The sequence below is a fragment of the Engystomops pustulosus genome, chromosome 4, assembly GCF_040894005.1.
Source record: "Engystomops pustulosus chromosome 4, aEngPut4.maternal, whole genome shotgun sequence".
In the NCBI taxonomy this organism is placed as follows: domain Eukaryota; kingdom Metazoa; phylum Chordata; class Amphibia; order Anura; family Leptodactylidae; genus Engystomops; species Engystomops pustulosus.
Window position 1 is genome coordinate 138646281 of NC_092414.1, and position 26525 is coordinate 138672805.

Sequence of the window (26525 nt, forward strand, 5' to 3'; positions counted from 1 at the left end):
GCTTTAACCCTTTCAGGACCTGGCCCTTTTTTTTTTTTTTTTTCATTTTCAACTCCCCATGATCAAAAATCCATAACTTTTTTTTATTTTTCCATGTACAGAGCTGTGTGATGGCTTATTTTCTGCGTAACAATTTGCACTTCATAGAGATGGTATTGAATATTTCATCATGCCATGTACTAGGAAGCGGGAGCTGTGGGTGGTGTCGTTTTTTGCGGATTTTGATGACGTTTACAATGTTATCAATTTTAGGACTGTTCGACCATGTGATCACTTTTTATAGAATTTTTTTTTTTTTTAATGACAAAAGTGGCATTTTCGACTTTGGGAGCGATTTTCCGTTACGGGATTAAACGCAGTGAAAAACCGTTATCACATTTTGATCGGGCATTTTCGGACGCGGCGATACCTAATGTGTTTATGATTTTTACTGTTTATTTATATTTATATCATTTCAAGGGAAAGGGATTTGAGTTTTTAGGGTTTTTTATTATAGGTTTTTTTGTTTTTTTTTTAGTATTTTTCAGACTCCCTAGGGTGTCTACACGATCCTATCATATACTGCCATACTACATCTATGGCAGTATATGTGTGTTTTACTACTCGTACATTACAATGTGCTGATAGCACATTGTAATGCATGGGTTAACCCGAAGTAGCCTCGGGTCTTCGTGAGACCCGAGGCTACCATGTCGACGGCTCGCCGCTCCCCCATGATGTTACGGGGAGCGGCGATCCTCGAAAAGATGGCGGCGCCCATGCGCCACCATCCTTTTGAAGCTGCCGGTGGCGATCAACGGGAAAACACCAATATGCAGCAAAAACTTACCGGCTACGGAGAGGGCTCAGCACGTGAGCTCTCTCCATGCACCCGCGGCCGACCTGTGACGTGCTATTTCGTCACAGGTCGTGAACTGGAGCAATCTGTCATGATTAAGTAAGAATCACACCACTGGACACTTTAAAAGGAGGCTGATGCTTGCCATCATTGTTTCTCTTCTGTTAACCATGGTTATCTCTAAAAGAAACACGTGCAGTCAACAATCTATCGTGTCATCAAGGAATTCAAGGAAAAAGGCTCCAGGGCGCCCAAGAAGGACCAGCAAGCGCCAGGAGCGTCTCTTAAAAGTGTTTCAGCTTTGGGATAGGGCTACCAGCAGTGCAGAGCTTGCTCAGGAATGGCAGCAGGCAGGTGTGAGTGCATCTGCACGCAATGTGAGGCGGAGACTCTTGGAGCAAGTCCTGGTGTCAAGGAGGGCAGCAAAGAAGCCACTTCTCTCCAGAAAAAAACATCAGGGACAGACTGATATTCTGCAAAAGGTACAGGGAGTGGACTGCTGAGGACTGGGGTAAAGTCATTTTCTCTGATGAATCCCCTTTCTGATTGTTTGGAACATCTGGAAAACAGTTTGTTCGGAGAAGACAAGGTGAGCGATACCACCAGTCTTGTCTCATGCCAACTGTAAAGCATCCTGCAACCATTCATGTGTGGGGTTGCTTCTCAGCCAAGGGAATCAGCTCTCTCACAGTCTTGCCTAAAAACACATCCATGAATAAAGAATGGTACCAGAATGTCCTCCAAGAGCAACTTCTCCCAACAGTCCAAGAGCAGTTTTGTGATAAACAATGCCTTTTCCAGCATGATGGAGCACCTTGCCATAAAGCACAGGTGATAACTAAATGGATCATTGAACAAAACATAGAGATTTTGGGTAAAAGGCCTGGAAACTCCCCAGATCTTAATCCCATTGAGAACTTGTGGTCAATCATCAAGAGACGGGTGGACAAACAAAATCCAACAAATTGTGACAAAATGCAAGCACTGATTGTGCAAGAATGGACTGCTATCAGTCAGAATTTGGTCCAGAAATTGATTGAGAGCTGCCAGGGAGAATTGCAGAGGTCCTGAAGAAGAAGGGTCAACACTGCAAATATTGACTTGCTGCATTAACTCATTCTAACTGTCAATAAAAGCTTTTGTTACTCATAATATCATTGCACTTGTATTTCTGCATGTAATAAAACATCTGACAAACACACACAAAAACCAGAGGGCAACAGATCATGCAGCAGTGCGTCATCCACACCTAGCCCTGGCTTATATGTAGCTTGAAGTAAGTCCTGAAACGTCTTGACAAGTTTTTTTTCGGGGTATATGCTTAAATGCCTTAATAGAAAGGAAAGTGAAAGCTATTGGTCTGAAGTTATTTAAAGAGGACCTGTCACCCCATTTATTGGCACTAGGAGCTGCTTACTAAAGTAAGCAACTCCTAGTGCTTGAACAAACGCCGCAGTGTTAGTGATAGCGTTACCGGAAACCTCCGGTAACGCTAACACTGCGGCAGGGTATAGTGTAATTGTCGGACCGCTCGCAAAGCTGTCTGACGTATTCATGAGGGGGCGGGGTTGGGGCGTGACTAGGGGCGGTGACTGCCGCCTAGCGTGCGGCAGTCAATGCCGACCTATGGAGCGAGCGTGGCGGTCCGGGGTAGAGGCAGCGCCTCAGCCCGCCCCCTCATGAATACATCGGACAGCTTTGCAAGATGTCCGATGATTACACTGTACCCCGCCGCAGTGTTTGATAGCTTTACCGGAGGTTTCCGGTAACGCTATCACTCTAACACTGCGGCGTTTGATCAAGCACTAGGAGCTGCTTACTTTAGTGTACTGTCCGCTAATATTCAACTACAGACATAAAGGGTCTATAAAAATAGATGGGAAATATTGTGTCAATTTGTTTACTCGGTGCCTTGTGTTACATTCATGACATGGGTCCAGTGATGACATTGCAGGTCCTTCAGACTTGTAAAAATAGCAAACACCATGTATGTGATTACTTGAAATCACAGCAGCTTCCAGGGAGCATGGAGAGGAGTAGAAGTCTATGGAGACTGCTGTGACTTCATGTGGTCAGATACATGCATGGGGTACAATTTGTTATTACTAAGAGGCTAAAGTACCTGAGACTATGTCACTATGGTCACATTACATGAACTTTTACCAGTAAGGTGGTTTTAGGTGCAGTTTTGTTAATTTAACAAGTGAAAGAGATTTGTTGAACAAGTAATTAACGTTTGTTGAGCAGGTTTCCCCTTCAAAATCAAATTCACCCGTTCAGTTCATGTTTTTCACCTGGTAAATTAACAAACTGCACCTAAAAACACTTGGTCACTGATTGCGATGCAGTAGTGACAGCAACTTGTGACTGAACCCTTAGGAGGCATAAGACATGGGGAGGATTAGATGGGAGGGGCCAGGCGAACAGGGTGCGCCCCTCTCTGATGCCAGGGAATATAAGATAAAAGGGGATTTATGAGGATTTAAGCAAAACAATTTTTAGCTAAAAAAAGGGGATCAGTCAGTTATTAGGGCTCTATAGGAACTTGTCACTGGCTGTATAAGTGCAAATTTGCTGACAGATTCCCTTTAATTACACAGGGCTACCTTTTTTACCAACAGGAACAATATAATATATTGGCAGACAACTACAATTTAACAGATTAGTAAACACATCACACAGCTGATCTCTGCATACGGGTAGAATTCCTGAACATGGCATCACTCAAGATATAACTAGAGATAACTAACTTACTACTGCAGCCAATTCTATCTACAAGCCGAGGATTGCAGCTGAAATCCCCCCTAGTTCATTAATGAACAAAAAGAACACACATGGCGCTTTGAGCCCATTTTTGGGCCGTTTTTAAGCAGTCCGTTAAAAAATGCATCCGTTTTTTGACTGGTTTTACCAATTATCTTAAAAGGGTCAAAAACCGCATGTGTTTTTTAACGGACTGCTTAAAAACGGGCCAAAAACGGGTTCAAAACGCCACGTATGCCGCCAGCCTAAGCCTCCTAAATGACAGGGAGGTTGAACGGAAGAGAACAAGGTAGATCGACAAGAGGAGGTTAATAAGAGGGGGAATTATACCCCTGTCTCAAAGTAAGGGACCACCAGCGCAGCTGGAGTATCCATCGGATGAAGACATGAAAGTATAGGCCGAGTAAGGGTGAAGACACACATGGCGTTTTTGGGCCGTTTTTACTAAGTGCGTTTTCAGATCGTAAAAAAAACGCATGCGTTAAAAAACGCATCCGTTTTTAAAAACGCATGCGTTTTTTGAAAACGCATCCGTTTTTGTCCGTTTTTAATTGTGCAAATTCGGAAAACCAGACAAACGCATTCGTTTTTAAAAAACGCATGCGTTTTTTTTAAAACGGATGCGTTTTTTATGATCTGAAAACGCACTTAGTAAAAACGGCCCAAAAACGCCATGTGTGTCTTCACCCTAAATCTCCGCGAGTCGTCATGGGAGTCCATGGGATCCAGGTCAAGTGAAATTTTTAGAAAGTCCACTGCTTTTGACCTTCAAGAACAAGAGGGACCCAGAGGGATCATTTGTCTACAATAGAGGTACACATTAGGCTGGGGTCACACGTGGCGTTTTGAACAGGTTTTTTGGCCCGTTTTTAAGCAGACAGTTAAATGCATGCGTTTAAAAAAGCACACAATTTTTTGAAAATGCATGCATTTTTAACAGGTTTTACCAATTATCTTAATCAAAACTGATAAAAAAAACGGATGATTTTTCAAAAAACAGGTATTTGGACGGACTGCTTAAAAACAGAAAATGTGTGGCAGCCATGTGTGGCATCACCCTTATAAAGAAATGGAGGAGGGAACGCTTATACACTGGGGTGGAGATCTCGCAAAGCTGTAGAAGGAATAGGGCTGCGTCAAGAGGCAAAGTGTTGTCAACAATCTGCCTAATGGCAGACCGCACAGTCCCAAAAAGGGACCGGAAGATATGAAGATACGCCTCAGCCTCAGGAAATATAGAATGGAGCCGGGTTGGAGCATAGTATGATCTAGAAAACAGATAATAGTTGCCTTCCTGGTAGCAGAAGCTAATAGAGGTATTATGGGACACATATACATGCAAATGTATATTCCCGTGGCTCAGTAATTCTTCCTGTCAGGGTGTACACCACCAAACATAACACAAAGCTGCCGGAAGCGTGAAATTCCTGGCAGCGATTTTCTGCCCCCGCTATAACCTCATGGAGTGGCAATTGGTTGCCATGGCAGCCTAGGGTCTTACGAAGACCCAAGGCTGTCTGGTTTTAACCCATTCATTACAATGTGTGATTTGCACACTGTACTATATGATGTGGTAATTACCCAAATACTGCCATACTGTAAAAAAATTATATTAAAAAAACTAAAAGTTCAAATCACCCCCTTTCCCTAGAACTCATATAAATAAACAGTAAAAATCATAAATGTTTGGTATCGCTGCGTCCCAAAATGTCAGAACTATCAAAATATAATAAGTTATTCCCGATGTTTAACGCTGTAACAGAAAATAGCCCCCAAAGTTGAAAATGCCACTTTTTTGCCATTTTGAATGATATGTTATGGAGTTCTCACAGTCAGAATTGAGTTCCTGGCTGGTACTTCCAGCTTAGTCACGGGGCAAGCCAATGGCACTTGTTGTTTCCCCTTCTTCTAGTTTGGGGCAGTTTTTAAAATAGCCCTAAAATTTCAAAGCTCCCTGTTTTCTCTACAAGACGTGTAAACATGTAGCCAGAGGTCGCATTAACGCCTCACCACGCGTCATAGACGCGTGATGAGGCGCCATTACCCCCCAAAATAATTGCCATGCGTAAAGTTACGCTTGGCAATTATTCCTTGCAGCGCGCAGGCTGAGCGGCTCGGCGCGCGCTGCAAAAGAGGTAAATGTCGCGCGATCACAGCGCGCGCCGGACCGCTCAACGCGACACTTGACACAGTGATCTGTGTCAGCAGCGCTCCGGAGCGAGAGCGGGAGCGGGGCTGCTGCTCCCTGTCCTGCTCCATCTCTACCTGCCCGCAGATCCGGACGGGTGAGTGTGTGATTGTAGGTGTAGTGTTCTGTGTGTGCAGTGTAGTGTAATGTTCTGTGTGTGCAGTGTAGTGTAATGTTCTGTGTGTGCAGTGTAGTGTAGTGTTCTGTGTGTGCAGTGTAGTGTAGTGTTCTGTGTGTGTAGTGTAATGTTCTGTGTGTGCAGTGTAGTGTAATGTTCTGTGTGTGCAGTGTAGTGTAATGTTCTGTGTGTGCAGTGTAGTGTAGTGTTCTGTGTGTGCAGTGTAGTGTAGTGTTCTGTGTGTGCGGTGTAGTGTAGTGTTCTGTGTGTGCAGTGTAGTGTAGTGTTCTGTGTGATTGTAGGTGTAGTGTTCTGTGTGTGCAGTGTAGTGTAATGTTCTGTGTGTGATTGTAGGTGTAGTGTTCTGTGTGTGCAGTGTAGTGTAGTGTTCTGTGTGTGCAGTGTAGTGTAGTGTTCTGTGTGTGCAGTGTAGTGTAGTGTTCTGTGTGTGCAGTGTAGTGTAATGTTCTGTGTGTGCAGTGTAGTGTAATGTTCTGTGTGTGCAGTGTAGTGTAATGTTCTGTGTGTGCAGTGTAGTGTAATGTTCTGTGTGTGCAGTGTAGTGTAATGTTCTGTGTGTGCAGTGTAGTGTAATGTTCTGTGTGTGCAGTGTAGTGTAATGTTCTGTGTGTGCAGTGTAGTGTAATGTTCTGTGTGTGCAGTGTAGTGTAATGTTCTGTGTGTGCAGTGTAGTGTAATGTTCTGTGTGTGCAGTGTAGTGTAATGTTCTGTGTGTGCAGTGTGAGTGTAATGTTCTGTGTGTGCAGTGTGAGTGTAATGTTCTGTGTGTGCAGTGTGAGTGTAATGTTCTGTGTGTGCAGTGTGAGTGTAATGTTCTGTGTGTGCAGTGTGAGTGTAATGTTCTGTGTGTGCAGTGTGAGTGTAATGTTCTGTGTGTGCAGTGTGAGTGTAATGTTCTGTGTGTGCTGTGTGAGTGTAATGTTCTGTGTGTGCTGTGTGCGCAGTGTGTGAGTGTAGTGTGCTGTGTGCGCAGTGTGTGAGTGTAGTGTGTGCTGTGTGCGCAGTGTGTGAGTGTAGTGTGTGCTGTGTGTGAGTGTAGTGTGTGCTGTGTGTGTGAGTGCAGTGTGTGAGTGTAGTGTGTGCTGTGTGTGCGCAGTGTGTGAGTGCAGTGTGTGAGTGTAGTGTGTGCTGTGTGCGCAGTGTGTGAGTGTAGTGTGTGCTGTGTGCGCAGTGTGTGAGTGTAGTGTGCGCAGTGTGTGAGTGTAGTGTGCGCAGTGTGTGAGTGTAGTGTGCGCAGTGTGTGAGTGTAGTGTGTGAGTGTAGTGTGCGAGTGTAGTGTGTGCTGTGTGCTGTGTGTAGTGTGTGCTGTGTGCTGTGTGCGCAGTGTGTGAGTGTAGTGTGTGCTGTGTGCGCAGTGTGTGAGTGTAGTGTGTGCTGTGTGCGCAGTGTGTGAGTGTAGTGTGTGCGCAGTGTGTGAGTGTAGTGTGTGCTGTGTGCGCAGTGTGTAGTGTGTGCTGTGTGTAGTGTGTGCTGTGTGCGCAGTGTGTGAGTGTAGTGTGTGCTGTGTGCGCAGTGTGTGAGTGTAGTGTGTGCTGTGTAGTGTGCGCAGTGTGTGAGTGTAGTGTGTGCTGTGTGTAGTGTGTGAGTGTAGTGTGTGCTGTGTGTAGTGTGTGCTGTGTGTAGTGTGTGCTGTGTGCGCAGTGTAGTGTGTGGTGTGTGAGTGTAGTGTGTGCTGTGTGCGCAGTGTGTGAGTGTAGTGTGTGCTGTGTGCGCAGTGTGTGAGTGTAGTGTGTGCTGTGTGCGCAGTGTGTGAGTGTAGTGTGTGCTGTGTGCGCAGTGTGTGAGTGTAGTGTGTGCTGTGTGCGCAGTGTGTGAGTGTAGTGTGCGCAGTGTGTGAGTGTAGTGTGTGCTGTGTGTAGTGTGTGAGTGTAGTGTGTGTAGTGTGTGTGCTGTGTGCGCAGTGTGTGAGTGTAGTGTGTGTAGTGTGTGTGCTGTGTGCGCAGTGTGTGAGTGTAGTGTGTGCTGTGTGCGCAGTGTGTGAGTGTAGTGTGTGCTGTGTGCGCAGTGTGTGAGTGTAGTGTGTGCTGTGTGCGCACTGTGTGTGTAGTGTGTGCTGTGTGCGCACTGTGTGTGTAGTGTGTGCTGTGTGCGCAGTGTGTGAGTGTAGTGTGTGCTGTGTGCGCACTGTGTGTGTAGTGTGTGGTGTGTGAGTGTAGTGTGTGCTGTGTGCGCAGTGTGTGAGTGTAGTGTGTGCTGTGTGCGCAGTGTGTGAGTGTAGTGTGTGCTGTGTGCGCAGTGTGTGAGTGTAGTGTGTGCTGTGTGCGCAGTGTGTGAGTGTAGTGTGTGCTGTGTGCGCAGTGTGTGAGTGTAGTGTGTGCTGTGTGCGCAGTGTGTGAGTGTAGTGTGTGCTGTGTGCGCAGTGTGTGAGTGTAGTGTGTGCTGTGTGCGCAGTGTGTGAGTGTAGTGTGTGCTGTGTGCGCAGTGTGTGAGTGTAGTGTGTGCTGTGTGCGCAGTGTGTGAGTGTAGTGTGTGCTGTGTGCGCAGTGTGTGAGTGTAGTGTGTGCTGTGTGCGCAGTGTGTGAGTGTAGTGTGTGCTGTGTGCGCAGTGTGTGAGTGTAGTGTGTGCTGTGTGCGCAGTGTGTGAGTGTAGTGTGTGCTGTGTGCGCAGTGTGTGAGTGTAGTGTGTGCTGTGTGCGCAGTGTGTGAGTGTAGTGTGTGCTGTGTGCGCAGTGTGTGAGTGTAGTGTGTGCTGTGTGCGCAGTGTGTGAGTGTAGTGTGTGCTGTGTGCGCAGTGTGTGAGTGTAGTGTGTGCTGTGTGCGCAGTGTGTGAGTGTAGTGTGTGCTGTGTGCGCAGTGTGTGAGTGTAGTGTGTGCTGTGTGCGCAGTGTGTGAGTGTAGTGTGTGCTGTGTGCGCAGTGTGTGAGTGTAGTGTGTGCTGTGTGCGCAGTGTGTGAGTGTAGTGTGTGCGCAGTGTGTGAGTGTAGTGTGTGCTGTGTGCGCAGTGTGCTACCGAAATTTTCATACTCCTCCTCGGGTAAAAATACTCCTCAAAAATTATGAGAGGAGTATTTTTACCCTTCTGGAAAAATGTTAGTGCGACCTCTGCATGTAGCCAATTTTTCACTATTTTGCCACCCATAAAAATGTTAATAAAAAGTGAACAAAAGGTGGTAGAGTTCCCAGGATGATATTGACCTGACATGTCAGTATGGTGCTCTGCACATTGCATGTGGTTACAGCACGCACCACTGAAGCAGGTCCTGCACCCCCAGAAATGACTGACCTACCATCAGGCAGGAGAATGTAGCTCTCCAGCGCCCTCTAGCTTATCGGAAGACTACAGTCATGCTATAAATTGGGTTGATGACTGTCTTCGTGTGTAACGGCTCGTGCTAAAAAACGCATTTGCTGGCAAGACGAGGGTTTGGTGGTGAAACATTGCCGCCTCCAATCTGTGCGCAGCTCTGCCCTAATCAAACATGGCGGCCGCCGGCAACTCAATTTGCGTCGTACGTGGTTTCCATGGTAACAGTGAGACTCGTTGACGTCGCGGTAATTCCGGCGGAAGCTGCGGGTTGTTTTGTGACAATGTCTGTTATGGACACGGATTCGTATCTGGAAGTGTTGGAGAATAATGGGACCAGAGTTATTAGCAGCCCCGAGTGCCAGGACCACTACGTGCTCAGCAGCCTGGCGGAAGTGGTGGAGAGAGTGATGAGCTTCCTGCCCAGCAAAGCGCTGCTCAGGGCTGCCTGGTGTGTGCATGTAGCAGAGCTGACTATGGGCCCCTGGATGTAGCAGAGTCCTGGCCATGGCAGGGCTGACTAGGGTGGGGGGCCATGTGCGTGGCTGACTAGGGTGGGGGGCCATGTGCGTGGCTGACTAGGGTGGGGGGCCATGTGCGTGGCTGACTAGGGTGGGGGGCCATGTGCGTGGCTGACTAGGGTGGGGGGCCATGTGCGTGGCTGACTAGGGTGGGGGGCCATGTGCGTGGCTGACTAGGGTGGGGGGCCATGTGCGTGGCTGACTAGGGTGGGGGGCCATGTGCGTGGCTGACTAGGGTGGGGGGCCATGTGCGTGGCTGACTAGGGTGGGGGGCCATGTGCGTGGCTGACTAGGGTGGGGGGCCATGTGCGTGGCTGACTAGGGTGGGGGGCCATGTGCGTGGCTGACTAGGGTGGGGGGCCATGTGCGTGGCTGACTAGGGTGGGGGGCCATGTGCGTGGCTGACTAGGGTGGGGGGCCATGTGCGTGGCTGACTAGGGTGGGGGGCCATGTGCGTGGCTGACTAGGGTGGGGGGCCATGTGCGTGGCTGACTAGGGTGGGGGGCCATGTGCGTGGCTGACTAGGGTGGGGGGCCATGTGCGTGGCTGACTAGGGTGGGGGGCCATGTGCGTGGCTGACTAGGGTGGGGGGCCATGTGCGTGGCTGACTAGGGTGGGGGGCCATGTGCGTGGCTGACTAGGGTGGGGGGCCATGTGCGTGGCTGACTAGGGTGGGGGGCCATGTGTGCGTGGCTGACTAGGGTGGGGGGCCATGTGTGCGTGGCTGACTAGGGTGGGGGGCCATGTGTGCGTGGCTGACTAGGGTGGGGGGCCATGTGTGCGTGGCTGACTAGGGTGGGGGGCCATGTGCGTGGCTGACTAGGGTGGGGGGCCATGTGCGTGGCTGACTAGGGTGGGGGGCCATGTGCGTGGCTGACTAGGGTGGGGGGCCATGTGCGTGGCTGACTAGGGTGGGGGGCCATGTGCGTGGCTGACTAGGGTGGGGGGCCATGTGCGTGGCTGACTAGGGTGGGGGGCCATGTGCGTGGCTGACTAGGGTGGGGGGCCATGTGCGTGGCTGACTAGGGTGGGGGGCCATGTGCGTGGCTGACTAGGGTGGGGGGCCATGTGCGTGGCTGACTAGGGTGGGGGGCCATGTGCGTGGCTGACTAGGGTGGGGGGCCATGTGCGTGGCTGACTAGGGTGGGGGGCCATGTGCGTGGCTGACTAGGGTGGGGGGCCATGTGCGTGGCTGACTAGGGGGGGGCCATGTGCGTGGCTGACTACGGGGGGGAATGTGTGCGTGGCGTGGTGACTAGTAGTAGATATTTTTCGCCTGTGACAAGGGGGCACCTGCCGTCTATCCGTCCATGATGTATGTAGGCACAAGGGATGCTGTCACAGTCATGAAGGACATGGAATTTATTATTGATGGTGATTTTTTTTTTTTTTTTGGTTAAAGTGTTTGTAGATTATGGAGGGATTGTGCTTGGCGTAAACTGAAGGCAAGGCAAAAGGTGGCTTGGATGTCCTCAGTAGGGGCAGCAGACATTGATTTGGGTGTACACTCTCTGGTTCATGTTGTCAAGGAAGAATTAGAGGTAAGATAAACTTGTTTTCACATGGTTTCATGTAGGTGAGAAAGAGAGGCCCTTCCTACATACGGACATAAAAGTACATTGTAGGTTCTATTACGTCGAGGTGATCACTGTGTAGATTGGCCTATAGACCTGCTGATTTATACAACAGAACATAGACTGAGATCATGGTTCTAGGGAGGCAACCCAGGTTCTGGTAATGTATCCTGTATATTTGTGTACACAACAGATGGGCATATATTATGAAGTTCCTGGAGCTCTTCTGTAAACACTGGCATATTACAGGCTACAAATAATAATATATCCATCAAATACATCCTCACTATTAGATTGTTGGGTTTCCCTGTTTCTTACAGCATGTTCACATCTAATTCTATAGCTGTAATTCAGGCATTGTGTATCCTTTTTCTTAAAGGTGATGAGTTTGAAATAGTGCATTGTTTCTTGCAGACAATATCTGCACCACATAATAGTCAGTTGACAACATGTATGTAAGTTGAATCTGCTCTCTCATGCAGAAGGTGTACATTATTCCAGAGATGTTCCTGTACTTCACTGACTCTGAGTCACTTAATGATCACGGAGCACAATCTGGTGCAAAGAAAGGTAAGGCAGTCATGATGTTAGATTTCTGATTCACATAGTGCGGTTAAGGTATTTTGGAATTTTTAATGTTCTGTGTCTTAAGAAGCCCCATATTATACAGGGGAAATCACAGACCTGACAGTCCCTGGCTCACAAATAGCAACTGCATGTGATGACCAGCGGGATGCGCCATGTATATGCATCCTGAGACAATTGGCTTTTGATATAGTTCAAAAGCTAAAGATGCATTAAAGGGAACCTGTCACCAGGAGACCCATTTCCCCCAGTCCCCACAGAGCATAGAACATACACTGTCAAAGTGTTTTTGTATAAAAAAAAAATAGGTTTTAAAAAAAAAAAAAAAAGATATGTTATATTGTACCTTTTATTAGCATTTGCTGTGTGACAAGGCACTAGGCACCTGGGAGTGGCAGGAAAGGAGCAGTTTACCCCCCACCCTTTGGAAACTGCTCCTCCATGTGACCTTTTCAAATATATGAAAACACCCATCACTTGGCTAAGCGACGCCCCCTGCTCCTTTACAGCCAATCCCAAGTGAGGAGAGTTATTCATATATTTGAAAAGAACACATGGAGGAGCAGTTTCCCAAGGGTGGCGGGGGGAACTGCTCCTTTCCAGCCACTCCCAGGGGACAACTGCCTAGTCACACAGCAGATGCTATTAAAAGGTAAAATATAACATATCTTTTTTTCTGTAAAATCTATTTTTTTTTATACAAAAACACTTTGGCAGTGTATGTACTATGATCTGTGGGGACTGGGATAGTGCTAAAAATGGGTCTCCTGGTGACAGGTTCCCTTTTAGTGTGGTTTGGTCTATAGTTTTTGATGCAATACAGATGAAGCACATGTGTTTTGGCATAAGCATCGAGCTCCGTGTATTTAGTGGTCCTGATATCTCAATCCATAAGCCTGACTCAGAACTAAGTGGCTGCAAAATAGCCTAAAGTATTGGTGGGGATGAGGCCATGGTTACCATCTCTTGTCAGTGATGCCAGTTCTTCTTCTGCAGCAAAAAAGAAACATGGTACAGAAACTGCAGCTTCGTTGGAGAAACTTCTGCCAAAGGACTGTAATATTTTGGGAATTGCCACACCAGGAATTGTAGGTAATGTACAGTATGTTCGCACAGGAATATTCTGCTAAGTATCAATAAGCCAAAATTTAAATGTAGAGAAAGCTGGTTTAGCTGTGCAGCTTGTAGAAATAGGCCCGCATGTCAGCCCAATCCCACATACTTCACACCTTATACAGAAGGGAAGTCCTTGCATTATACCAAAATATGACACAAGGACTTCCTGTTTTGCTGCTGGACTGACCTCAGTGCCGGCACTGCAACAGTTAATATAGAGCGAGCCATGCTGTCTGGCCGGCAGACGGAAAGTCCTCGGATCATGTTTTGGTATAATGTAATGACTTCTGTACAAGGTTTACAGTCTGTGGGATTAGGCCGACATACAGGACTGTTTCCTTGGGCTGCGCAGGATTGTGGAGGCAATGCACGGGAAAAAGGAAGACACAGGAACATATTAATTTAAAAAAAATTGATATAAAATGTAGTGAATGTACAGATCTTTCCATTTATCTTCCTGCCTGTATATTCCATTCCTGGTTTTGGAATAAAAAGTGATGATGCAAACTACCGAGCAGAATACTGCCAGTTGAACCCTACTTTTTCCAATCCTGTATCTTGGACGAGGTTGTTGAGTTTAGATGATTTGTAAGGTAGGTGAAAAGTGATTCCTCCAACCCCAACTGTCCCCCATGACTACATGGGAACCTTAGCTACGATGACTGCGTTGTCCAAATATAGCTGTGCTGGACTGTAATGTTGAAATTGATCTAAGTGGATGGGTCACGTTGTGGCCTGGAATGGCTGTAGTTTAGATCTTTACTGACTGAAACCACAGCTTTTTTTTTTTTTTTTTTTTTTTTTTTTTGCAGTTGTGGACAAAATCCTCTTATTTAAAAGAAAATCCAGGCATTTAGATCTCCTGTGATTTTGTCTTCTTTGTTAAACACAGACCTTCCTATTCCCTTCATCTCTATATTATCAAGTGTATCCCCACTAGTGGCATGGACAGTTTACTGATATCTACTTGTCTTTACACTAGTAACTCCTGGGGGATCAGCAAGTAATTCACCTATGGAATTTGAAGATGGAGAGTCTGGCTTTGCACTCCTCTTTCCAAAAATCAGTGGAGTTAAAATTCAACATTTTCACTTATTCAAAGACTTCAAGAGTAAAGTATTTGATGAGAAGAAGCTGGAAGAAGCAGGTGAGATTCACTGTTCATATGATAGTGGAACACAAACACTTTAACCCCTTAAAGAGTTTGTATTTAAGGGTCAGCCCTTTTTGTTACATAAGACCAGTGTTTCTTCTTGTGGTAATAACTTTTTAACACTTTGACATATCCCTGTGATTTTGAGAATGTTTTCTCGTGAGACATTGTAGTTTATGTTAGTAGTATAATTTCACTGATCACTTTTTTGAGGGGTAAGAATTCAATAATTTACACTTTTCAAAGTTTCAAATGTTTTAGACAAAACATCATACCACAATTGATTTGATTTTTTTTTTTAGAAACCTTTTGCCATTGGTCTTTTTTTTCATAATTTGTTTTTCCTTTTTTTTTTTTTTTGAGGATGTTAGAAGGTTTATAGTTTTAGTAGCAACTTCTCAGACTTCCAAGAGATTTGAAAAAAAGCTCAATTTTGGATGACCCATTTAGTTTGGAAGTGATCTATGAAGGCTTATGTTCTACAAACCCCCACAAGTAACACCATTTTATGAACTTAATATCTCAAACTATTCAACATTTGGGAGGTCTGTTAACCATTTAATTCTTTCTCAGGAATCAAACAAGAATTGATTGTAAATTTTTTCATTTTAATTGGATAAGAATATTGTCATTTAGCCATAAAATGTACACATTTAGAAGGTATTAGAGGTAAATATGCATCACCAAATTTTTGGCCTGTTTCTTACGAGTACGGCAATACCTGACATGTGGATTTTAACTGCTGTTTAGTCGACACAGCGATGTACAGAACGGAGTTGGTGCTACTGGGTTTTTGGCAGGCTACAAATGTTTTGTGATGCCACGTGGTACTTGAAGAGCCCCTAAAGTACCAGTACAATAGAAAACCCCCAAGGATTACACCATTTTGTCTAATTTATCTAGGGCTGTAGTGAGCATTTTAACCCCAACATGCTGGCCAAAATATAATTCAAAGTAAGTGGTGCAGAGTAAAAATTCCATTTTTTTCTCAAATATGCCATTGTAGTAGGTTAGTGCCAATGTATTTTACCCAGCTCATGCCACTGGTGACAAACACGTCAAAACTCATTATGCGGGTAATCCCGGTTATGGAAATACTCCATATGCGGCAATAATCAACAGGATGTGCACACAGAAAACAGAACTGGAATTTGGAGTACAGACATTTTAATTTTTTTTTTTTTTTTTTTTTTTTTTTTTTTTGCATCATGAAGAATTTTTAGATGCTCTTGGGGATAATTGCAGTATAAACCCCTGAGAATTGACCATATCCAAAACTACACCCCTCCATGAATAGGGGTGTAATGAGCATTTTAACCCTACAGTTGGACCCCAAGGATAATGCATAATTGATGGTGTATAGTATAAATATCCAATCCAAACAAAACAAGAAAAAGGGGGGATGTGTACACAAGGCTAGACAGAAATAACAAAAAATGTTTATTGGATAAGTAACAATTTTAAACACAATCTAGACGGGACAACAATAAATATAAAAACACTTAAAAAGTACACCAGAGGGGTGTACAAAGCTGCCAAGGGCCAAGTTGCCCTAGAAACCCCCTACTACAGTCTGCCAATAGTAGAACTACAGTAACCATAAGGACCAGAATATGAATAACCATATAGAGCTAAAGTGCAATAAATGATGCATGAAAAGTGCAATTTGAACAATGTAACAAAGCTCTGATGCATTGATCCCTACATGCCCAACATATACAATACCGTGTTGTCTTAGAATGAGACAATAAAGCAAGGCAGGCAGGTGTAGGCAGAGAGAGAAGGGGGGGGGGTAGGCAGGAATATCAGTCTAGTACAAATATCCGTTATATCATCTTGTGCGCAGCTCATACCACTGGAGACAAATACCCCAAAAATCATGATGCAGGTTCTCTCGGTTGCGGCAATACCCCATATATGGCAATAATTTACAGTCTGGGCACACAGGAGGGCTCAGAATGGAAGGTCACACCATGCAGCATGATGTATAAGCTGTGGAGAGTAGTCCAAAATGCAGTCAGGCTTGGTGGCTTCTGTACAATACATGGGCACACCAGTACGCCTGCCCCTGTACAAGGACCTCTCTCTTGTCCTTGTATTTAACACACGATACTGAGTCGCTGCTTAGTGCTAGGCTCTCGCGCCTTCTAAGTTTTTCCCCTAGTAGCGCCTTCAGGAGACCTCTCTGATTGCTGAACCGTGCCGCCTGCTGCAGTATTTCTGGAAACTCTTGAACAGGGTAGTGCTGGTGTAAAAATTGTCAACGTAGAGGTGGTAGCCCTGGTCCAGTAGTGGGTGCACCAAATCCCAAACTATCTTTCCAAAAATTCCAAGGAAGAGGGGGCATTCTGGGGCACTATAGTGGAGTCCTTCCCCTCATACACTTTGAACTTGTATATGTAGCCTGATGCACTCTCACACAACTTGTACATCTTCACAACATACCTTGCCCTCTTATTGGGCAGGTACTGGCGAACTGAAGTCTCCCTTTGAAATGTACCAGGGACTCGTCAATAGATATGTGCCTCTTGCAGGTATATACTTCCATAAATTTTTGGCACTTAGTCTAATATGAGCCTGACCTTATATAATCAATCATAACTGGGGTCATCTCTGGGTGGGCACTGTGCAGTGTTGGCATAATGCAAAAACTTATGGATGGTTTCAAAGCGCATCCTACTCATTGCCATGCGGAACGTCAGGGGGTGGTACAATATGTCTTTGCTCCAATAGTCCCTGATAGTGGGCTTTTTTACCAGTCTCATAAGAAGTATTATGCCCCTATATTTCTCAATCTGCAGCACTTACAGGGATCCACCTGTGGGATTGTGTGCAAAAAGAAGTTGGGTTTTGGTCAATATATTGTGCAGCATAGAGATTTGTTTGGGATTCAATCAGACCAATTAGGTCCTCACTAAAAAAAAAAAAGACTTGAAGGCCCTGCTGGGTCTCTGTGTATCCCAGGACTGGCCATAAAATAGGGGTTCTGAGGGGCATGGTTACTGGGGGTCACTCATGTGGGGTCAGAAGTCCCAGCCCCTACTTCAGCCCCACCAGCAGACTTGTTATCAGAGGCAATATAACTTTATACCTCCAATCCTGTGTAGGTTTTACCGGCCATTTTTTTTCCTGACCTGAAAAAGGGGAAAACCTGTGCATACTACAACTTCCTCCGCACGACTACTTCTCCTCTTCCATGCAACTACTACTACTCCACACTACTATTACTTCTCCTACTATCAGACCACACTTAAAAGTATGGTTGTGGGGGAAGGGAAAATGGACAATGGGGGGATTGAAGAAGGAAAAAATTAATGATGGGGGTTAATAGTTATTTTTGGGAACATTAATGTGGGACAGATTACAAAAACTGCTCTCCCCGACACCACCAAAAGCAAAATAGCGGCGTTGGAGAGCGTTCCCCCAGGGTCCTAGATCACTGTCATTGGCCAGTCTGTATGGACAATGGCTGCAATCAACAGCGCAGGACCAATCACATTGGTCCTGTGATGTCAAAGCGCTAACGAGTTAATAAACTTTAACCCCTTAACGCTGAAGCCACTTTTCACCTTCCTGACACGGACCATTTTTTAAAATCTGACATGTCTATTTAAGTGGTTATAACTTTGGAACGCTTTAACATATCCAGTTGATTTTGAGATTGTTTTTTCGTGACACATTGTACTTCATGCTGGTTGAGAAATTTAATAAATATATTTAGTATTTATTTATGAAATAAATGGAAATTTGGCAAAAATTTTGAAAAAAACAATGTTTTCCAAATTCAAAATTTTCTACTTTTTGGAAAGTTGGTCATATCACTAAAATAACTTGATAACTAACATTTTCCATATGTCTGCTTTAACTTGGCATCATTTTTCAAACATCTTTTCCTTTATTTTGGATGTTAGGAGGCTTATAACTTTAGGTGCAATTTTTCAGATTTTCACGAAAATCATCAAAACCTACTTTTGGAGGGTCAATTTAGTTAGAAGGGACTTTATAAGGCCCACATGACAGAAACCCCCCACAAATGACACCATTTTAGAAACTACACCCCTCAAAATATTCAAAACAACCTTTGGGAATTTTGTTAACCCTTTGAGCGTTTCATGAGCGTGAAAGATAAATGAAAGTGAAATTAGAGAAATGTAATTTTATCTTACTATAGATTCATTGGACACTAAAATTTGCACCTTCACAATGGGTTAAAAAGGAAAATGCATTTTACAATGTTGAGGGCAATTCCTCTTGAGTATGCCAATACCCATTTTGTCACTGTACCCTGCTGTACGGGCACAGGGGGGCACTTGGAATGGAAAGAGCGTTGTTTCGTTTTTGCAGGGTAAATATGGCTGAAAAAGTTTACATGTGTCAGGATGCATTTGGAGAGCCATAGTGGTACCAAAACAGAGGAAAGCCCCAACATGAGACACCATTTTGGAAAGTACACCCCTTGGAGAGTTTAGCAACGTGTAATTTGTGTATTTTCCCCAACAGGTGTTTGATTCAATTAGGCCCCAAAAGGGAAAAAAGGTGAAAATTTTCTCAAAAAAGTCACTTTTACCCCAAATTTTTGTAAGCCACAAGGGATAAAAGATGAAACAACCCCATAAATGTGTAAAACTATTTCTCCTAAGCACAGAACTGCACCACTTTTGCATATAAAGTGTTGTATGGGTACACAGTAGGGCTCAGAAGGGAATGAGGGGCTTTGGCCTTTTAGAAGCCAGATTTGACAATCATCCTTTACATGTGTCAGGATGCATTTGGAGAGCCCTAGTGGTACCAAAACAGAGGGGAACCCCAACAAGTGTCACCATTTTGGAAAGTTCACCCTTTGGAGAATTCAGCAAGGTGTGATATGTGTATTTTCCCCTACAGGTGTTTGCTTCAATTAGGTCCCTAAAAGGAAAAAGGTGAACATTTTCCCCAAAAAGTCACTTTTACGGCTAATTTTTGTATCCCATAAGGCATTAAAGATGAAACAACCCCAAAAAATGTGTACTAGCATTTCTCCCGAGTATAAAATTGCCCCACACATGCAAATAAAATGTTGTATGGGTACGCAGTGAAGCTCAGAAGGGAAAGAGGGGCGTTGGCCTTTTAGAAGCCAAATTTGACAGACATCCTTTACATATGTCAGGATGCATTTAGAGAGCCGTAGTGGTACCAAAACAGAGGGGAACCCCAACAAGTATCACCATTTTGGAAAGCACACCCCTTAGAGAATTTAGCAAGGTGTAATATGTGTATTTGTCCGTAAAGGTGTTTGATTTAATTAGGACTTAAATAGATAAAAGGTGAACATTTTCTTATAAAGGTCATTTTACTCCTAATTTTTTATAGCCACAAGGGATAAAAAAATGTAATAACCCCTCAAAATGTGTGAACCTATTTCGCTGGAGTGTAGAAGTACCCCACATGTGCATATAAAATGTTGTATGGGCGCACAGTAAAAGGAAAGGGGAATGTTTGCTTTTAGAAGCCAAATTTGACAGAAATGTTTGACATGCATTTGGAGAACCCTAGTGGTATAAAACAGATAAGAATCCGAAAAGTGACCCTAATCTTTGAATGCACACCCCTTAGAGAATTTTGCAATGTGTAATATATGTATTTGCCCCTACAGGTGAATGATCCAATTAGGCCCGAATCATTAAAAAGGTGAAAATTTTCCTATAAATGTCACTTTACCCCTAATTTTTGTAAGCCACAAGGGATAATATATTAAATAACCCCAAAAAAGGTGTAAAACTATTTCTCCCGAGTGTAGAAGTACCCCACATGTGCATATAAAATGCTTTATGGGCGCACAGTAGAGGAAAAGAGGGATGTTTGTCTTTTAGAGGCCAAATTTGTAAGAAATCCTTCACATGTGTCAGGATACATTTGGAGAGACGTAGTGGTACCAAAACAGAGGAAAACCCGAAAAGTGACCCTAATTGTTGAATGTACACCCCTTGGGGAATATAGCAAGGTGTAATATGTGGTGTAGTGTAATACACATGGTGAAATGAGCATTTTGAACATATAGGTGGTTTCCAAATATGATGTGCAATGGAGTCCAAGATGGAAATTGCAATTATTTCTGGAAAGTTCAGTGCCCGTTATGTGGCGCCCCTTATGAAATAATGGAGGGGTATAGGGAGCAACGGGACATAACAGTTGTTACAATTATTCATTTTACCGAAATTAATTCACAATAGGTTGGGCGTGAATTGTGAATGTCTAGTGTATAAGGAGGTAGAATATACCAGGGGACCAACGAAACTTTTGTCACTCTGGAGTTGTCGCAGGTCTCTTAGTAGTATGTAGTGTCCATCCTAACTTCTCTTTTGGAACAGACTCTTTATTGAGTCCTACCATTAGAAGCAGCAGAATTCACCGGGAAAATGCTGTCCTAGCAAAACACAGGAACATCTAAACCAGAGGTACTGGGGCCGCGTCCTTCTTGTCCCAATATTCGTTTCCTAATATCTTCCTCTTGAAAACAGAGAAATGATACGGCAGGACATGCACATTGGAACAGCTCGTAAGAGTTGTACAGCGTAATCTGTACAATGTGCACAGCCAGCGCTTTTGTACCATATCTTGGTTTTTCGTAGGGAAATTATCGCCAAGTGTTTCTCTTATTCACCCTAGCGATGCCCATTGTGACGAATATTGCTGCTTTTGGCTGGACCATATCGACCAGCAAATAGCGGCAAACATGGACAGAGGGGGGCAACAAAACCCCTCTGGACCGCAAGGCAAAATTGGTGGCTGTCAGGAACAGCCGCCACCCTGCCCCGATCACAGTGTCTACAGACATGGTGATCGGTATTACTGACGTCATAAGTAAATTCGCTGCTATTGGCTCGTCTGAATTGATGAGCCAGTAGCAGCGATAATAAACTGGGGGTGTGTGGGGGGGACGTAACCCTTCTGGTCCATGGGGCAGGATGGATGGCTGTCAGGAACAACCGCCGTCTTACCCCGATCAGTGAACAGCCGCCGTCTTACCCTGACCGGTGTTGGAAAGTCACTACCCGCCGCACCGTTCTATAACAACGCTCGTTGGGAATAGGCTATACAATCTTTATTTATTTTTTAAGCAATTTAGACAAATAAGGGCTTATTTTTTGCGAGACGAGATGCACTGTAAAAAAAAAACTTAATTTTAGTGGGTTTTTAGCTTATTGAAGAAATTTTATTAACTTTTTACGTGTGGAGGAAAATAAAATCATCAATTCTTGTTTTGGATTTTTAGCATTTTTTTGGGGGGGTGTTCACTGTAGCATAACAATAATATATTATCTTTATTCTACGGATCACTACGATTACGGTGATACCTCATTTATATAGTTTTATTTTTATTTGTCCAATTTTATTGAAGGAAAACTAGAATAGAAAAAATTGCATTTGTTTTAGTATTGCCATTTTTATAGCGGCATAATTATAGTATTTTTTAGTTGACGGAGCTGGTTGTAAGCTTATTTTTTGCGTGACAAGTTGCTCTTTTTATCGGTATCATTTTGGTGCTTGTAACTTTTTCGGATCACTTTTTAGAACATTTTTTGTAAAGCAATTTGATAAAAAGTTTTAATTTTTGGCAAGTTTTTTTTTTTTTTTTTACCACGTTCACCGAGCGGGTCCAATTATGATTAGGATTTATTGTACAGATTGTTACGGACGCAGCGATACCAAATAAGTGGGGTTTTTTCGTGATTTAGTGTTTTTTATACTTTATTACTTGTGTACAGGGAAATGTGGTGTTTGGGGGGACTTTCACTTTCTTTTATTATTTATTTTAATTGTAAAAAACCTTTATTTATTTATTTTTACTTTTTTTACAGTTACTGTCATCTAAGCTTGAACAAGTGATCTTCTGATCACTTGTTCAAGCTTTTTTACAGGTTACACAGTGCAATACAGATGTATTGCACTGTGTAATGTAAGACACTGAGCATGCTGCGCATGCCCAGTGTCTTACAGCCGGGTCCTGCCAGGAGGCACGGACCCGGCACCGAGAGGAGGATCGCGCAGCCCCGGGCACCGGCAGTCCCGGGGCTGCGATCGGAGGAGCGGACCCCCCCGGTAAGCATCGCGGGGGGGTCCGATTCGCATTTAATTAACTTTAAATGCCTCTGACACGCCGCGGTCAGCGCGACCGCGGCGTGTTAGGGGTTAACACGCGGGTGTTAGAGGTGGGTGTCAGCTATAACATATAGCCGACACCCGCAGCTTCTGGCCCCGGCTCCGTTCAGGAGCCGGGGCCAGAAGCTTGACGTAATAGTACTGCATTTTGCGGGAACGCACCTCCCGCGATGCAGTACTATTACGTCAAATGTCGGGAAGGGGTTAAAGGGAATCTGTCCTCAGGAATTGGCCTACTAAACTTTAACTAATATATTGTAAACCAGCTAAAAAGCTTCTCAATCATGTTTCTTTCATGGCCCAGCTTGGCGGCATCATCAAGAAAATCAGCTGTTAACTGATTGCATAAAGTCAGGGAGGCGGAGAGTTTAACACTAAAGCTCTCCCCACCTCTGAACACAAACTTCCCTGTGGTTGACATCATGTGTCGGGCTTCAAGAGATTTGGTAAATTATTACAGTAAAGGGCATTCTGAGGCAGGGAAAGCCTGACTTCAGTGACACCTTACTTCAAGGTAGATTTTCTGGTACCTTTTCCAGAAAACATGAAACCTGAAAGAAACTTGATCTGGAAGCTGCTCATCTGCTTGATAACCTACTGCTAGTGGTTTATTATTTCTGATTAATAGTTCGCTTTAAGCAGTCAATGAGGGAGATGAAGTCACAACCCTTGTCACTTCTTCAGAGCAATGATTGTTTTAAACCTTTAAAGGAAATATCACACAAATTGTTATCGGAATTGAACCCAGATATTCAAAAATATATTTTTCTAATCACTTTTTTTTTTTTTTTTTATTATCTTTATCAAAATTTTTGTACATGGTTATGGGAACAACCATCTTGCCTGAGCTAGATTTAGAGATATGCATCATAAAATAGGAACCTGTGCTCTCAAGGACAATGTTCTAGACCCGGTTAAAGGGTCTATAAGGAATGCAAAACTGAGGTATTCCTGATGGTAGATTCCTTTCTCTGTTCTAAGCCATACACTGTCTTTATCTAATCTTTCCCCCCTAACTTAATAAAAACTTTCATTTATGTAAATGAACTTCAAAGGCTATTGGGGCATGTAGTAACCCGGTCAAGCACTACTCCACACTGCTGCAGCCTCTGAAGTCACGCCACCCCAGCACTCTTCAGCCCGTTCCCACGCATGCGCAATAACTTCCGGAGCTCCAGGTTATCAGTTTCCTTTAATGCATCAGTATCAGAATTCTTTTTCATTTTCAGGCCTTAAAAATAATCCAGATCTGCGTGTAGTTCTCATCTTTGAATACAACTCTTGGAAGCCGGGAGGGGTACGTTTCCTAAATCAAGTTCTTAAACCTCTGAATGAAAAAAGTATTATAATTGCTGGTGGGCATGTGGATTACCTTGCATCATTTCCTCCCCAAGAGTAAGTGTAATTTATCTCTGTATTATGATTTATCTATATTATGATTTATAGCTTTCACTTGTAACCTTCAGTACTGTACATTTTGTTGTGTTACTAATTATCAGGTAAGTGGGCATTTGCAATATTGCAACTCTGATATGAGCTGTATGGGGGGAGGGTACAGTGACTTTTAGGCCTCCTTGTTTTATGTAACCTATGTTGTACGTTATTCAATAACGATTGCTGTGTTTCTTTAATCTTTGATTGTGTTTGGTATTTATCATTAGACCAGACACTTAATATCTTTGGTGGTGTACCTTTTAGGTACCTGTCATAACTTTTTTTTGAGAATAATACAGTAGCGTCATGGGATTATCAAAATTCCATGTAGACACTATGTGAAAAAAAATGCAAAGGAAAGAAGGTTCTGTCTTTGGGTTTATGATCATTTTACATTTTTTGCTGTGAACTCTTGTCCAGAATTTAACCTTGTCGACCTTTGCCCCCTGCCGTGGCAAAAATGCTGCATTAAAACGTAACAGAAACTAGCTTGAATTGTTGCGTGCATAATACCTGCTTTGTAATGTCTTCAAAAGGTCTTGCTGTGGTGATTTGTATTTTTGGAAATTTAAAGGTGATGAATTAAAACCCATCCTCAGTGACACGCCCCACGATCAATCACTTAAAGGGAGTCTTTTGACCATAATAAACTGCAGACAGGGCTAAGTGGAGTCTCTTGGGATCTGTGTAATCATAACTTCTTCTTTTTTTATGTGTGCATGTAGAAAGTAGCAACAGGACTGTGAAAAGTGAACGTCTAATCTAGGTTTACAGTGCTCTGGGCGGTTCTATCAGCCTGAAGAGCTTTATGCTCCACAGCCCGTTCCTGTAGGCTGAGTGACTGCTTTAAGTATCCAACCAAAATCCTGATACAGCTCCTACTCTTAGTAGAGGGGACATGGTTTGTAGTAGCACAGTGCAGAGAGCAGAAACCTCTTCAGACTGAAAGACCTTTCAGGAGCTACATAGCTGGATTATAACTTCTGATTTTACGGTCCTGTCACCACAGGGCTGCGAACTAACACTGTCTGCAGCTTTAAATGGCCAAAACTGCTGACAGATTCCCTTTTAAGGTGGTTGAGTGCTTTGGCATAAGCCAGTGTAATGACATGCAGTCTTCACATGGCCAATGAGAATAGGGGTGAGCTGCAATACCAATAAACGTTGTACTGCAGTGTAGAACATTTCTGAGATCCCACACAACCCCTTTAAATGCCAAGTTTATAATACATGCACTCGCTCACCTGTAAACTGTTTCTCAGGATCGATACAATGCAGGTTATGAAATGTATCTGCACAAATTATCTACACTATCTATACAGTTTCTGTTTATGTAATTTACTAAATAGTAAAGATAAATGTACAGTTACAACACAGTAGATGAATTGAGCCAGAAATCGGGCACACTTGTCCTGTGCCCAATTTATAAAGTGTTTGTTCTTTTCACTGCGTTTTATGGGGGATTGGTGGAAAGGAAATGGGCAAGATGTGCAGGAAGGTTTCCATGGCTTAAAGGGGCTGTCAAGAATTAATCTATTTTTATTATGGGCTATGGCTGATGAAATTTAAAAAAAAAAAAAAAGCTGGAGGTCAGAATTTGTTTTTTGTTTTTTTTACCACCACCTACAGCCAGTAATAAAGAGTGATTGATCCCAGGACTTAAAAATATGCAAAAGGAATCATCCAGCTTCTTTATTTTCTCGTGTCATCTAGTTTAGTGCTATTGGTAATTCTACCTGCCTTCCGCTAACATCAGAAACCTTCCAAAATAGTCTCTGCACCTCTTGCATGTACATAACAATTACATAGGAGCATTTAGGGATGCTGGAGTTCTCTTTAGGATAGTATTAGTAAATGTATCCTGGTGTCTGTCTCCCTTGAATTCATTGTGATATACCTAACATAATGCAGCTTTTGATCCCTTCTGATTTTTGTCTTTCAGAAAGGCCAGATTCAGTACAGATTGCGTTGGTGTTGTAGGGCTGGCACTTAGTGGACCACAGATCCAAGGAGCCACAGTTCTTCTAGACCAGGATGTTTGTGACGAAAAGTCTGTTGATTCTGCCATGCAGCGCCTCAAAGCGGCCAACATCCCGGAGCAGAATAGTGTGGGGCTTATGTTTGCATGTGTTGGCCGAGGAGAGCAGCATTACAAGAAGAAAAATGTTGAGGCCGACTCTTTTCGGAAACACTTTCCTAGTGTGCCATTGTTTGGCTTCTTTGGCAATGGGGAGATTGGGTGTGACCGGGTAGTGAGTGGCAATTTTACACTAAGGGAGTGTAACGGTGAAAAGGACAATCTTTTACATCAGTACACCACAGTAATGACCATTATTCATTTCGGACATGCCAAGTAACGCTTCCAGAGTTGTTATATATAACGTACCAAACAGATGTGTCCGCATTCAGTACTGGTCCTGCCAGAAACATTAGACTATTGATTTTATGTCCTATTCAGAAATACTGTCTCAAAATGCTTTGTAAAATATCAAATTTCCTCTTTTATGTGGCTTTAATAAACATTTTGTGTCTCCTGATTTCATATAAATCTGCTTCCATCATTATTCAGTGTCTGAGAGTATGTATGTAACTATAGAAAATTTATTGTACAGGGTGGGCCATTTATATGGATAAACCGAAATAAAATGGGAATGGTTGTGGCACATTAGTATACGGGAGAGGGAAATCTTTTCAAGATGGTTTTTCATTGTAAAGGTTGAATTTTTGCAACAGAATCTACAGTGAACAATCTCTTAAAAGGAACCTGTCACCACATTTTTCACAAATACAGCTCCTGGAAGGTTGCCACAGAGCCATCCCATCCCCATAAA

The 26525-nt window shown here is 43.8% G+C and overlaps 1 protein-coding gene and 1 long non-coding RNA gene across 2 annotated transcripts in view; one reads left to right on the forward strand and one right to left on the reverse strand.

Moving 5' to 3' along the window:
* LOC140127242 (uncharacterized) overlaps positions 1–9347 on the reverse strand; it is a 22344-nt gene extending 12997 nt beyond the window's left edge. Inside the window, exon 1 of the long non-coding RNA XR_011854969.1 lies at positions 9156–9347. This is a non-coding gene — a long non-coding RNA (uncharacterized lncRNA). The remainder of the gene's footprint in view (positions 1–9155) is intronic.
* On the forward strand, positions 9287–26242 carry FBXO22 (F-box protein 22). The gene is made up of 7 exons (XM_072147674.1): positions 9287–9623; positions 11096–11234; positions 11750–11837; positions 12849–12944; positions 13951–14115; positions 23490–23655; positions 25637–26242. The coding sequence occupies exons 1-7, from the start codon at positions 9391–9393 to the stop codon at positions 26049–26051; spliced, it is 1302 nt and encodes a 433-aa protein (XP_072003775.1). The 5' UTR covers positions 9287–9390; the 3' UTR covers positions 26052–26242.
* Positions 26243–26525: the final 283 nt, after the last annotated feature.

What these genes read in the sequence shown, in the direction of transcription:
- FBXO22 (XM_072147674.1), top strand. Translation starts at nt 9,391, where the DNA reads ATGGTAACAGTGAGACTCGTTGACGTCGCGGTAATTCCGGCGGAAGCT. An exon ending in GCGCTGCTCAGGGCTGCCTG is followed by an intron (nt 9,624 to 11,095) that starts GTGTGTGCATGT and finishes TTTTGGTTAAAG; the next exon opens with TGTTTGTAGATTATGGAGGG. An exon ending in GAAGAAGCTGGAAGAAGCAG is followed by an intron (nt 14,116 to 23,489) that starts GTGAGATTCACT and finishes TTTCATTTTCAG; the next exon opens with GCCTTAAAAATAATCCAGAT.